This window comes from Diadema antillarum, unplaced genomic scaffold (assembly GCF_040938485.1).
Source record: "Diadema antillarum isolate AM-2024a unplaced genomic scaffold, OU_Dant_1.0 seq00000035_RagTag, whole genome shotgun sequence".
NCBI classification, from domain to species: Eukaryota; Metazoa; Echinodermata; class Echinoidea; order Diadematoida; family Diadematidae; genus Diadema; species Diadema antillarum.
In genome coordinates, this window is record NW_027271149.1 from 1,314,347 (window position 1) to 1,329,777 (window position 15,431).

A 15,431-nucleotide genomic window follows, 5' to 3' on the forward strand; every position below is an offset into this window, starting at 1 on the left:
TTGTTTTTAGATTCTGGTACTTTTCAGTATCTGATCTGCCATACTTCTGGGGGGTGTTTCATCAAGGAGTTCGTCGGAGGTTTTCACCGACAAATTTGAAAAGCTACTGAAATCCTTGCGTCTGATTGGCTGATTGCAAATTTGTTGGTGAAAACCTCCGACGAACTCGTTGATGAAACGCCCCCCAGTTTCACAATAAAAAACCGCTACATGGCAATATAACTGGAAGCCCTTCAAACAGCATTCGAAAAGAGTTCATCGTTTCTATAAACCCATTCATCAATAGAAAGAACTCCACATAGAAATGCACAACCATTTTTATATTCATTCATCTCTTTCTGATTTGTAAAATCTATAGAAATGGGATACATTTATTCACTATATTTATATTCCATGCACTAAGAGGTACATTTGTATCATTCTATCCCCACGACCAAATAACACTGTTTGAATATCTCCGTTTGTGAACATATACCTGCCTTTTATTTTTCAATTTTGTACTGGTACATGCAGAACTATCTCTGTGTGTGTGTTTTTGTTTTTGGTGTTTTTTTTTTTAATATGGGGGAAAAGTGATAAGTGAGTGCTCGATGTCAGTGATAAACAGGGCTTTGAAACTATGAATGGGAGCATCTTAATCTGAAGAAACCAGAGTTAAAAATTACACAGATTACTCTTAAATGGACTTAGCTGGCAACAATCAAACTGTGACCAGTGCTAGTAATCCTTGCACAAATTTGCTAATCAGCTGAATTGCAGCTACTATAACAAAAAACATAGAAGATCTCAAAAGTCACATCAGCAAGAAAAACGTGACTCACTTCAAGATTAACCAATTGTGGACTAGCTGATTTGGCTATAACACTCATTTTCCTATGGACATCTACCCAAGTATACTCTGCACTAGTCTTCAAAGGGTTAAAGATGCAACCTACACATATTTGGTGCATAAGTGTGCTCGATGAAAGGCAAGTAGATGCATTACCATGATTGATAGTTACGATGTTTAGGCATCACACTGGATCGCTTCCTTAAATCACTGATAATCGGTTGGTAGACCCTCGTTGCAGCGTCCATACCCCAGATGAAGTCTAAATGGTCGTAGTCACTGAGCATCACATTAGCTTGCAGCGTCTTGTTCAGTAAGGGAATCAGCCAGTGCACATCCTTGGGGTCGGCTAGCCAGTCATTAACTCCCCAGTAGAGGGAGACAGGGGTGCGCATTGCCTCGGGGTGGTACAGTGGTGGCGTGGACTGAAGGAAAGAAAGAAAGAAATACAAATGAATAGGAAATTTCCATGTGTACATTTTTATTGCTACTCTATACTGATTATAAGCCAGATAGAGGGAAACTCAGTTGTAACATGCTTGCTTTTGATGAGGCAAAATTGGTAGTTCGGATTATCCGTTCCTGTATTTAGCTGGTCTCTCTTTTGGTAAGTTTAAAACAAGGTACCAGTTTTAACGAGGCAAAATCGATGGTCGTGGCAAGCTTATCAAAATAGTGTTTTTTAGTATAAAAATCAAGTTTAGACAACAATTAACCTATCGAGTTCTAGAGGAAATTCAGCAAAGTAAGAATCATCTCGTTATCATTTTATTGGCAGTTCTGAACTTCAATGCATGTGTTTCATAACGGAGGAAGATTAGATAGAACTATGATTACCTTTTCCAGTGAATTTCCATCTAATAGGGACATCCTATTGGGTGAAAGGTTGTATTTCCACCAACTTTTTATGAGCTGATGGTTTTAAACCGAGTATCATCCAGTATTTAAAACATGACTTTTGAATTCAATTTCAAACATAACTACTGGTATAAAAGGCTCCAGACAGTATGAAAAAAATTAGACGCAAAGTCCCATTAGTTCACATAGCCATCTTTAACTATATCAACCTGTCACACATCTAAACCTTGGAAAAACCTGACGAAGTGTCAACTACACTGCACAAAAGTGAAATTTGATGCGACCTCCAGTATACTTCCATTTTATCTATTTACTTTTTTTTAAGGGGGGGTGGGGAGGCTTTCACAGATTAAAACTACAATATTGGTTGTCTTCATCTTTAATGACTCAATGCGATGCAACACTTTTTCTTTAGTGTGGCTTAAATTGTACCAGCATGTTTGAGCAGGAATAGACAACATATTCATCATGCCTACCATCAACAATGAAAACAGAAGGCTACACACATCACATGGAATTTAAAGGTCTCATCAAATTAACACCACATAATTACAGTACCTAGACAGGATTTGATGTACGACTGGTATGAATCTTACAGAATACACACAAACTATATCTATGAACTTCCATTCACGTGTCTGTTGGTCAAAGCAAGACTACAGCTAACATTTATAAGCATTCCCTTGATTGTTGTTTTCGTAGTCTACAGGGCAGACATATTTAGATTGTTAATATTCCTCACCTGGTTATACACCTTCATATTGCCTGCATAGCCATAGTCGTACATCTGAAAGGTGCCAGATTCAACCATCTGCAAATAGAAATAAAATCAGAATATTTTTTACACATGTTGGTTTATCTCGACATCAATCACCCAGAATCACTGACAGCATCTTCAAATTATTCTAAATGTCATGTTTCTGGGAAAAACTTGATGAAGCAAAAGTATATTAAACCATTTATGTCCTGATTTTTGCATTTTGCTGAATGAAAAAAAAATTAAACGTACACATGTGCACAAGACTTTCAAAAAAATATTTCTAACTTGCTCGTGTGCGATGCTGTGAAAATAGAGAATTACACCTCTAAAATTTGCAGCAATCTAACATCATTAATAGACAGGCATGATTTTCTTCCTTCAAAATGTACAGTATCTCTCTCCATTGGGGAAGAAAGGTGAATCAAGATAAATTCAGATTGTGGAAATGAAATCATTCTGGAGAAGCAAAACGTGTCTCCTCTCCATAAAGTTGATCCCTACAAATACATTTCAACAAAATGAGAGATCCACAATTCAAAGAATTATAAAACAGATTTATGTATCTATTTGTATGTGGATCTAGTCTGATTTTTCTGTTTTCTGTCGTCCAAACTTTCTTTATATTTTCCTGATTGCTGGTCAAAGAGACTCTGAAAAAGAAAAGCAACCAATACCAATGAGTGGATAATTTCTTCGTATTCTATGTTTTTAGACACTAGTAAAATGATAGAGTTCTGAGCTTACCTGGGCATAATGCACAACATCCATGACAGAAGTCCCATCTGGGTCATGACTGAAATACACTGGAAGACGTGTCTAACAGAGAGAGAGAAAAAAGAAATATTGTACATAAGAGTTTGATTGCCCATCTCAATAAAAAACTATATTATTCCTTTAATAATCTCTTTCATTCATCAAAGGAAATTCTTAGGATGCGCAGAGAGTTTGCTTGAGAATTGATGAAGTTCTGACAGCCAAAGAAGGTCATGTGGGGTTGTTGTTGTTGTTGTTGTTGTTGTAATTTTTTTGTGCTTGTTTGTTTTTGTTTTGTTTTTCAGGAAGAAGATAAACTTGAAATCTGATTTGATCATGAATTTGTCAAATCAGCCAACCATGATAAATTCACTACTGATACAAAAAAAAAAAACCAAAAAAAAACAAAACACCTCAACACCAGATAGTACCTGCATATTTCTGCATACGGCTTGGTCTGAACATGATAAAATGAATAGATTTTTTTTTTTTTTTTTTTTTTTTTTTTTGGGGGGGGGGGGGGGGGGGGGGGGGAGGGGAGCGAGATAGCCATTTATTGATTTAATCTCCCTGCAACCAGAGGTGATGGTAGTGGTGGTGGTTTCTGATAATCAATGGTCATCAGCTTTGGTTATCACTTCACTGCTGACTAGCAGACATGATAAGCAGACAGCAAGAGGAGAAAGATAGTATGCTAGAAGGGGGGGGGGGGGAGGGGAGGGGAATAGAAGGGGCTTGAAAAGGGAAAGACATTTGCACTTGCCCTTACTTTTCCTTCATCCATGTTTTCGTGCATAACTCACTTAAAGGGAAATAATCAACTTTAATCCTTATTCAGTGGAACTTGGATTTTTAATATCATTTTAGTCAAACATTGCATCTGACAACATTTCATTCACAGTAGACAAAAATACCAGACAGCTATGAAATTTTACAATTCCATATATGCCATAAATATCCAGCATATTGGTATTGCAACTCATTCATAAGCATGTCGTTGGGGGGGGGGGGGGGGGGGGGGGGAGTGGCACAAATGCCACCAAAAAAAACTAGATATATCGCTACGGCTACTGATATGCCTCCGCCATAATGCACGGTTCTCCTAATAGGTCTATAGTACAATGTCTTGACAATGTGTGATGACAGTTTCACACAATTGGCAAAATATTAAAATGACAGCTTTGACACATATGTGCTGAATGTTCACTTTCCTAGAACTAGGTTCAATTGGATGAATGATTAAAATGTCAGAGTGCAGGTATTTGGGGAACTGATGATTTTTACTTGACTTTTGACCCTTTTATAAGTTTATGCATTGAGTAATTTTCAAGGTATTGAGAAAAAGTATAATTTCAGTATCAAATGGGAAAATAGCATTATCTTAACCTGGCCTTTGACCTTTGACCTCACAGTTCCAAAGAGAATCACTGTTAGGTTGAACATGCATAGATATGTAAGTTTCATGATGATACCTTGAGTTACTTTCGAGATATGGAGGAAAAAGTGCAATTAAGCACTTTCACTTGACCTTTTACCTTTTGACCTTTGACCTTTTGGCAAGAAACTTCCCCAAAAATATATATTGGGTAATACATGCCATACATCAAGTTTAAAAAAAAAAAAACCTTCAGGCATATTGCATTTTAAGGAAAGTAGTGATATTTTGAGGAGTTGACCTTGACCTTTGACCCCCCTGACCTTTGACCCATGACCCCCAACTTCCCTAGATAATCACTGCCCATCGGTACAAGCATATATACTAAGTTCCATGAAGATACCTTGAACCATTTGCGAGATATGGAGAAAAACATGAAATTTCAATTTTTTTTCACAAAATAACCTGTGACCTTTGACCTTTGACCCTGTGACCCTAAAATCCACACAAAGTATTATCCCCCAAGGATATACCCTCATACCAAGTTTGATGTAAAACCACAACACGGTTCTTGAGATATCGACAAAAACAAAACGGGACGGACGGACGGACGGACGACCCGAAAACATAATGCCTCCGGACACTTCGTTGCGGAGGCATAAAAAGTTTCTATAGAGATTCTGGATAAAAGCAAGCAAACGGGAGTCACAATTTATTTTCAGCGCTTGTGGTTTTGCTTTTGAAGTAAGTGTATACCACAGGTTGTTTGACAGGCATTTGTCATGCCGGTGTTGTTTTCTTTTTCCCCCTCGCCATGCTTATTTAGTATCAAGAAATAGCTATATTAGTTATAATTACACAAGCATATTGGATGAGATCAGCTTTTTGCCTCAAAATGTTGCCATAATGTTATGTTGTTGTTTTTTACCAAACAATACAAACACCACATAATTTTGTCTACAAAGCAGTAGTGATTACCAATCTGCATTAAAATAAAAAGGGTTATCCTTGCTAATATAGAACTTGATAGGAATTTGGTGCAGCTGAAATCATTTTGCCCTTATAAATTAGTACAAAAGAGTAATTTTATAAAGATTCGTTTGCAAGCCAGTGGGATACTTGTGAGACAAAGACTATCACCTCAACTAATTTCAGTGTGCCATTTAAACCAATTTTCCTCTTTTATAAAGAGGTGTTACATGTGTAACACTCTGCTACCTGCTCATTTTAGGTCTGACACTTGATAACTTTTCTCTGTTCCAATTGATGTCACTTTTGTTACTTAAGACAAAACTTGAACTTGAGATTTCATAAGAAAGAAAACACATGTACAGGTATCATTAACCCTTTTGCAACTGATGATTCTGTACATAATGGCCTATGCTTTCCCGGAAGTACAGCAATATTGCTCTCATTTCGACTACTTTCTAAATGATGTAAAAATGTCTATTTTTGTCACTTATAAGTTATGTTTATTTGAAAGCCTATTAAGACTTTACCAAGAAAATGGTGTGTCACAGAAGTAATTTGATACTTTTGTTGACCTTTGACCTCTTTCAAATGACATAATTACACATTCTACATGAGAACAAAAAAGTGATAAAGCATAAAACTATCAACAACAAAAAAACGGACAGGCAGTATCGGGCATTTTAGGGAGTAATGAGACATGGGTTTCCGGTGTTTCAGTGACTAGTGGGTTAACAGGTCATAGTTGGGAGAGCCTCGGGGCAGAGGCTGACTAACTAGAGTACGACAGCGCAACTGTCAGCAACATTCCCCGTGGCTTGCACGCACACACCCCCAGCGATGACTCACCATGTTTAGGTTCTTGGCGTCGTAGCCGCAGATGACGAAGAGCACGTTGGAGCAGATCAGCTCGGTGATTGGACAGAAGTCCTGCGCCAGCCACTTGACAAATTCGTTGTTCGGCATGAACTCGCCCTCACCCAAGATGTCAAAGAGGAACTGCAGAGTGGAAGCGTACAGATGCACGTCAGTTGCCGCGGACCGGACTCACTACGCTCTGTGAGACAGCGCCACATTCTCAACAAATGTACTGACCATTACCTTAAAACACATACATTGAGAACTCTTGGCTTTCTCAACAGAAGCCTTCCATACAATCTGCTTTGAAAAAAAAAAGAAAAAAAAAAGCTTAAAACTTCTAATTCCTCTACTTATCCAGTGGTAATGATATCGCTTGAGCCTACTGCATTGCTAGTATATTTTAGTCTTGTGTTGTTCTTGTTGGCACTCACTGATAATCTGACAAGAAAAAGGTCACACAGTGCTTACTTTATCAAACTGTATTTAAAAAAAAAAAAAAAACAGATCAGGGACCTTTCAAGGAGGATTTCCTCTGGATATCCTATTTCAGCATTCTACTGTTTCAATTGTTTTGTATGGCTGAAAGGACCAGATTTGGTTTTGAAAGTGAGGGATCTGTGCCGAAAAAAAGAAAAAGAAAATGCATGTCGTATTATATGCAGCAGGATGTACAACTCTGCATGTGGCAGGAAGGACATAGAAAAATTTTATGACATTCAAGGCTATAAAGTAGTAGGAACAACACTCTCATAAATGACAAAGACAAAGAAGATCCAGGAAGACTGCACACATAAAACAAGGCTGACACCATGTCATTTATATCCTCATGCCCTCGTTAGCTTGAATAAGGAAATCACCTGCTCTGCTCACTACGGATCCATTCTGATATTGGTGTCAATTATGCATTGTTCTATTACAGCATGGATACTCAATTAAGAGACTCTCACACAGCCATGTGTAGAATTATGTCAAGGCAGTTTGCTCCCACACTGTTCTTTCCATCAATTAAACTTAGTAATTCATACAATTTCATATGGCTAATTTCAATCTTTGGAAGGACTGTATATAAAAAATCTGAATGGATTTCATTTCTGAAAGGGAATTCCGTCATACGCAATGGCTAAATGGAAAGGTAACATCAAAATCACTGTGACAAGTATATTTCTTTCAAGAGTTGTATAGTTTAGTGTAAACAAGGTGATTTGGTGTAACTGTTGGAAGAGTTTGTTGTAGAGGGAAGATGGGGAAGGTAGGAGGAAGAGAAGGGGCGGAGGAGGAGGAGGAGGAACCAATGAGAATTGCCAAGGGTCGGAGCGGCTCTTCCTTCTGACTACTAACTTGTCTAGAATTGGACTTTTTGAAGCAAAGCCAGCTGTCAAGCAAACACTACATCAGTGCTGGACTAAGCCTGTGTGTCACCTTTCACAGATTAATCTTCCTTTGATGTATATCAGAGGAAGAAGGTTGCCTAGGCCAAATTTCACTATCAAGACAAGATTGTGTCGCAATTTCTTTTTCTTTTCTGGTGGCTTGAGACACAATGTGACAATTTCTTTCAAAGATACAAAGAAGTTATACCAATTTGATGACTGAAGGGAGATGTTGCACACAATCAGAAAAGAGGCAGAGCCCTGCCTCACAACTTTTCCTAAAACCAATAAAGCATGCCCACTGAGGAACGAGTGACTGCCTCCCTCTTTAACCCAAGGCTCACCTTGATCTCCGGCAGGAAGGTTGTCAGGTATCGCAACGGACTGACCATGTCGCTGACCCGGGTCACAGGAGCTAGGGCGTAAAACATTTTCACCTGTTGGCAAAAAAACAAAACAAAACAATATGAAACAAACAAAGAAGGAATGAAATTTTAGCCAGTACAACAAGATGGTTAAATGCCACATATGTGTATGCACACCAATAGAGAATGAGATGCATTGAAAGATGCACTTATGACCTGTAAACAAATTGCTGTACCTTTACAATGAGTCCAAGATTTACTTTAGCACTAAGTGAGGCCATTGCTAGAACAAACAAGAGGGGTGACCTTTTGAATATTGCTACTTAACAATAGTTAATGGATTAGGAGCATAGCCATATCAATTGTCTCTCTGCGATATTCCCGTTGTTCCTCTTTGAGGTCATATTTGACAAGATTTCATGTGTTTGATCAGAGACTGTTGGCAATATTAGTGTTCTGTTCCAGCATTGCTTGAAGCCCCAGAACCTGTGTGGACCTAAAAATGGCAGGTACTCACAAGATATTTCCTTCAAGTTCTTTTCTGAATGTGAGATTATACAAATTTTCATGTCCTGATTGAAATCTGAGGTAAAATGGCCACATGGTGATATTATCAAAACACTCCAAGCTCTCATCACATAAATATCAATAAGGCTAATATACAGCATAATGGAAAGGGAAACATGCTATAGGACCTCTAACTTCTGAGTAACTTTCATTTGGGAAAAGAGGGTGCTACTCCCACTGGTGATTTTTTTTTTTTTTTAATGTGGAAATTTCATCACATGTTTACTCTGAAAGCTGACCTTCACTTCATGATTTCTGTTTTATCACTGGTGTCAAATTGCCATTTGCAACAACAGAAACACAGAAAAGCAAAAGCATATGAGGTATAAGTCATTTTCCCTATTATAGGGCAAATTTCTGTATTTCTAAACAGACATTTGATATTGTTGAGCCTTGATCTTGAATTATTGGCTTGCAGCTCTCATGCACAGATAATGTTACAGAAAGTGTTACATGCTTCCTTTTGATGCATAAACTATTTCTGCTTCATTCTTTTCTCTTTTTCATTTTTGAGGTGAGCCAAGTGCATCAGTGTATGAATCATAGTTGCCCAGCGTGGCAACTGTCCTCATGTTTCGATTGCTTGACAGGCAAATTTTGCATGCCCTGGGCAAGGTTCACGGGGGATCAGTGGCACCCTTCCATGTGTAGAGGTGTTTGAAACATTTTAATTTTCAGTACAGAGCACATGCCAATATCCTCTGTTTCTGCACCTGCTGATCAGCAGTTCAAAAGTTTATTGCACTCAAGACAACATGAACTTGAGCACACCCTGGATGGAGGGCAAAGATGAAGGGGGGGGGGGGGGTTGGTAGGAACAACAAAGTGCATGAACCCTAACAATGCAAGAATTACACAGCCTTACAAAAGGCAACCGATAATGAAGAGAAATTGTTTCTCCCTTTTTTTCAGGACGCAAGGGACGCCTTCTTCCTGCTTCCCTTACATTATGACATCACACTTAATTGCCGGAACAGTCTGTCGGGGGAAAGTGGCAGGCTCATGACCTCAAGACTGCAACTGCATTACCAGCTGTGTGGTGATACACCTCAATGAAGGGTGAACAAACCCACTGGTATTGTTCAGATCTGAATGATCTGAATGGAAATGACTTGGCCAGAGCTCTCTCTTTTTTTTCTTTTTTTTTTTTTTTTGGGGGGGGGGGAAGGGCGGGCTGAATGTCAGTCAGGAGCCTCCAAATGTACAGCTGGATATCGAGTAGTGTGAAGAAACTTTATGCCAGATATAGTTCTGACATCATAATCTGAAGTCAGGAAATGTTTGAAATGACAGATACATTGTATTTGGTGCACTTTCTATATAGTCACATCATTCAGACTGGGGGCATTGCGACTGAAGCCAAATAATTCTGCACTCTAATAAAAGTTTTGAAAATACTGGCAGCAGACTCATGGTAGAAGTTTTGTTCTGAATTAATATTCTTACAATATGGTATAGGACGCTGATCTGTTCTATCTATGCACTGCACCTGAAATATCCCACCAGCATACATACACACATACAACAACCACACATTTTGGTGAGAGCTGCAGGGCAAAGAAGACTGGGATTTGGTGTGCCAGAATTTGAGGTGTAACATTCTGATTTGACCCATGGCATGGCAGAATACAGACCTTTGATGCAAGCTCAAAGTTGCGGGAGAATTCAGCGAAGGCGATGGTGGTCCCTTGAGAGTGGCCCACGTAGAAGAGGTCTTGCTGCTTGGTCACTTTCAAGACAAAGTTCAACATGGCAGGGAGGTCGTACTTTGCCATCTCATCCCAACTGGAGAGCAGAAATGTAGAAATACAAAGATGGCATGCAATCCTTCTGTTTGCGTTAAGACAAGAAAAATTTAAGTTCTGTGCACAGACCCAAGGAGAAATGTGAGTTGCCACAACAATGCATGATGCAGTCAAATGGCCCAAAAGTTTGATAAAAAGTCTTGACATGACTACAGATGAGATAGTGGAATTGTTCTGCTGTAGTATCCTCAAGACACAGGTTACAAGTAGTTGATTTTTTTCTAGCCGCTTAAAAAACATTGCTTTGGTGAAATTTGTCTAAAAAACAAACAAACAAAACAAACAAATGGGAAATCCAAGAGGCAATGGGACACCATGCTAATTCATTTTCTAAAATCTAAATGGCAATTTTTTTTTTAAATGACTGCCTGATTTAATTACTTTGCCATGAGATCATTTCTTTTCATTTCGCATATTAACTGTAGAATAAGTTTTTCATTTGGCTGAGTACTCTGTGTTCAATGAATCAAAGCTAAAAATGTGCTTATTTGTTTGTTTGTTTGTTTGTTTATTTCCAATTCCCAACTTACCTCCAGTGCCAGAACTCCACTTGATCTGGCTTGTACTTGATGTGCTTCTTGGAGTATGTGTTCCCCCTCATGTTTCCCAGCCAGACATCAAAGCCGGCGTCGGCCAGGAGGTAGGCGAAGCTCTCGTTGACCAGGTTGGTCAGCCAGTTTGTGGATGAGGCCAGCAGGCCATGCTGGAGAAAGACCACTGGGCGGGGCGTGTATTTGGACTCCTTGCGCCCGAACGGTATCCGCTGGAGGCCCAGGATGAAGCCGTCCTTGGTTTGGACGCTGTACTCCTCACAGGGAAAGTCTTTACTTGTGATGAGCTGAGACTAAAATGGCAACAAGCGAAAGTTGGAGATGCACATTAGATATTTCTTTATAAGAATGCATCTCACCATGGGTTTTTTTTTCCTTTAAGTTCAGAGTCAGAAGGGCACAAAATCCATTGCCTTTGAGTTTCAAATGACATTACTACATGGTTTTTTTTTTTTCATCTGAAATTTGATCACCTCTGCATTCATGAGTCATATTCATTAATGACGCGAGAATAAAAACTTTCAGTTAGGCCTACATATTATAGTAGGTGACATCTGCATAACATGATGAATTGTATAATTGTAACATACATTATTCATACTGTGTTGTGAGAATTGATTTGACCTTGTATGGGCACATACAGTGTATTGACTTTACAAAAGATGAGCTGACTTTGAACCAAACAGATTTCTGCTCTCCCTTCCTCCTCACTTTCTCTCAGATAATTTCTCTCTCTGATAAAACAATTACATGTACATGTACAATGTATATATATATATATATATATATATATATATATATATATATACAGTCAAACCTGCCTTAGCGGCCACCTCTCTATAGCGGCCACCTGTCTATAGCAGCCACTGAAAAATCCCCCCGAGAGAAAAGCCATGTTAAAGACCCTGTGTATAGCGGCCACCTGTCTAACGCGGCCAGCGGCCACAAATTTTGTTTCCCGCGGTAGATTTTAACCTGTCTATAGCGGCCAAAAACCCAATGGAGCCGTAGCCGAGCTGATAATTCAGGGTGTTTTTCTGCTTTTTAGCCGTGCCAGTCATTTCTGGGCAACATTCAGTGATCGCCACCGTTGCATTCATCACTTATTCAGTCACAATAATGCACTAATTCATGACTGTGCACATGCTACGGTACATCTAGTGTACTGTGCAACAATTTCATAAACACCGGCATTGTTCTATGCATGAAACACACGTGTGCATACGTACACACATAAATGTACATGTATATACAACGATGATACATGTACATGTAGGCAATGCACACAAAGTTGGATTACCTGTCTATAGCGGCCACCTGTCTATAACGGCCACTTTTTCCATATCCCTTGGGTGGCCGCTACAGACAGGTTTGACTGTATATATATATATATATATGTACATGTATACATATATATATGTATATATACATATCATATTTATTTATTTACACACACACACATAAACACATGCACACACACACACACACACGCACACACACGCACACACACACAAATGCATACAATCTGTATATACAGTATGGTTGGCTCGACATCAGTGATGGCCCTACAGCCCAGGGTCACCAGAAAGAGTTAAAGCAGGTCAAGCTTTGATATACTATATGCATATTTGCCAACATTTTGAAGTGCTAAAGTGGTACATGTAGATTTGCGAAAGAGCCGTGTGAAAGGGAGTCTCCCCTCCCACGGTGTGGAGTTTTTAGATTTTTCGACTTCAAAATATGCGATTTGGTGCATGAACATAATTCTAGCTGTTTTCAAGAGAATCAATGCACAAGGAAGGGGAATTGTGACTTTCATTTTATCTTGAGGCAGATTTGCATGTAATGGAGCTGGCTAAAATGTCTAAAAAGCGGTAGTTGACCGCCCAAATCAGTAGAGTTGTCTAGTATGCTGTATGTCCCAGGAAAAAAATCACAATTGGACTTTTTGCAACAATAACTTTAAATATAGTGAATCAATCAAAATGCAGTTTCAAGGTATGAAGCTATAACCAGTTACCTACATCATACTGAAAACCCCAACCAATTTCCTTCAGTGGTCATGAAGAAATGGGATCTTTGTACAGCATGTCAGGAATCCCTTCCCTCCACTTTCTGTCCATTGTGTTAACACCTTACAAACGTTCAGTATGTCCCCCAAAAAATTACAATCCACTTTTCGCACTGATAACACCCAATATGAATAAACTGTCTAAATGCTACTTCAGGGTCTTAAAATGTAACAGTAACACCTTAGTTCTATTTTGCAGAAAACCCCATTGAATTTGGTTAAGCGGTCACAGAGAAATGTGGATTGTTGCAAAAGCATGTCATGAGTCTGATTCTTCCAATCTTCCAAGATTCTTCCAAGCTGAAGCAAATCAAATGGGGTTTTCTGTAAGATGTGGGCAATGAATTACAGTTTCATACCATGAAATTGTATTTGGATTGATTCACTATTTTTTAAATTATCATTGCAGAAGGTACTGTTGTAATTATTTTTGGGGACACACGGTACAGGACTTTGTTCATTGCATTCTCACACACACACACACACACACACAAATCTCTTTTGAAAGAGAGACTGCTTTTTTCTTTTCTTTTTCAACTAACAAAATGAATAATTCATTACCCCATAAAGGAAGCAGATTTCTATGAGTTTTTAAGTCTTATTACGGTGTAAAAAGTGAATGATTACTGAAAAATATCATTAACTCATGGAAGATTGGACTGATCTCTTTGTCCTCCTTCGCTTTCTGTTTGATGTTTTCTGAATTCTGTTTCCTTTTTTCTTTTTTCCCCTCTTTTTCATTTATGGACAATAATATTTACAGAATTGAATTCATTTGTTAGTTGTCCTGTCAGTTGTGAGCAAAATATTTTCATTCATATCTGACATTAAGAGCATCTGATTCCAAGTCCTAAACTTAAAAGAAATGAACCCATGGCACAGGCCTGCCCGATAATGATCCACATCTCTCTGTGACCAGGTGACCACTTGACCAAATTGAATGGTTGTTTGTTTTTTTTTTTTTTTGCAGGATATACATGTACTGTAGGTAACTAAGACAAAAGGTAAGAAGTTTAAATACTTTAGTCTATACCCTGAAATAGCATTCAGCTCAGTTTGTTAATCATTTAAAAAGTTATCAAATGTGTAATGCTGTATGCCCTAAACCAACTGAGCTGTTGAGTGTCTATGTTGTATATATATATAGTGTCTAACAAACAGCTAGTGTTTGACAGTTGGTGATGGTAGGCCTACGTACCATACTTGTAGCTGAATGGTAAACGGTATTAACTCAGATTTGTGAGGACCAGCCAAAAAGATTTTATCAAGCACACTTTGGAATGCTGAAGTAATCTCTAACGTTAGATGGTTTTTAGACTTTAATTTAGTGGCTAAATAGTGCATCAACATCTCTCAAATGGGTAGCTTCAAAAGGATGGCAGATAAACTGATTGATGGTTATATATTTCAACAAATAAGTTTAGAAAGCTGTGAACACATTTTAGGGCAGTGCCCATTTTAGTCGGTGCAGTTTGCATTCATTATACAAGAACCTGAACTTGAATGACTAATTAAATCCCCTACGGGGCATAAGCAGGGCCTGTATTAAATCTGCAACGCTCATTGGCTGCCACGCGGCCAAAGCCCCCTTCACGCCTTCGCATCGAGTCGTTTGCGTAATCACCCAGTCAGCTTTGCCGGCGAAATCTAAACACATTCTTCTCTCAATTTTCAACCAAAATCTCCATCAAATACAATTTCTTACCGCATTTCTGTTCACATCTGGATCAACTCTGGCACGCCCGTGGAACAGATGGTTGATCCTGAACCCTGCGATCGCCGAAAACAGGGATAACAGGCAGATGTACAGGAAGGGTGTATGAAGACTGATCGCCATTTTCTATGTTGTCTTCAGCGACTTACTGGTGGTAACGTTGTGTGTGTGCGCCTTCGAACAAAACAGCGGCAGCTCGCTGATGCAGGGCGTTGGGGAGTACGAGTGAGGACGTTGATCGTTACCTACCTGCTGGCGATACACACGCGATTGAATGGCTCTATTGCCTCAGTGGTCACGTGTATTTACAATTTTCACTTCAATCGTTCGACGAGTCACATGCCTGTGTATACACCTTGCGGTTGACACACTCACACATGTACACACACGCGTATTTTGTGCGATGATACCAATGGGACTTGTTGTCACTCTGCAAGCTCCCTCTACTACCAGCGACTCGAGGATTGGCTTCTTGTGTTCGTATGCAAATTAGTGAAGGGGCGAAAGTACTCTTCTGAAAGAACACCTACCTGAATCACGAGACTTGTGTCACGTGACCCTCACTCTTTCTGTTTCTAATAAT

The 15,431-nt window shown here is 39.0% G+C and overlaps 1 protein-coding gene across 1 annotated transcript; it reads right to left on the minus strand.

Annotated features, from left to right (window-relative positions):
* Positions 1-921: 921 nt before the first annotated feature.
* Positions 922-14,994, minus strand: LOC139725338 (gastric triacylglycerol lipase-like). The gene is made up of 8 exons (XM_071636424.1): positions 14,840-14,994; positions 11,043-11,356; positions 10,342-10,492; positions 8,120-8,212; positions 6,394-6,543; positions 3,192-3,263; positions 2,430-2,498; positions 922-1,254 (listed from the first exon to the last, which is right to left on the minus strand). Exons 1-8 carry the CDS (start codon positions 14,969-14,971, stop codon positions 982-984), a joined length of 1,254 nt encoding a protein of 417 aa, XP_071492525.1. The 5' UTR covers positions 14,972-14,994; the 3' UTR covers positions 922-981.
* Positions 14,995-15,431: the final 437 nt, after the last annotated feature.

Coding starts and splice junctions, on each gene's coding strand:
- LOC139725338 (XM_071636424.1), bottom strand. CDS start 14,971: ATGGCGATCAGTCTTCATACACCCTTCCTGTACATCTGCCTGTTATCC. Junction 8,213..10,341: donor ACTTTGAGCTTGCATCAAAG/GTCTGTATTCTG, acceptor TTTTGCCAACAG/GTGAAAATGTTTTACGCCCT. Junction 1,255..2,429: donor ATATGAAGGTGTATAACCAG/GTGAGGAATATT, acceptor TCTTTCCTTCAG/TCCACGCCACCACTGTACCA.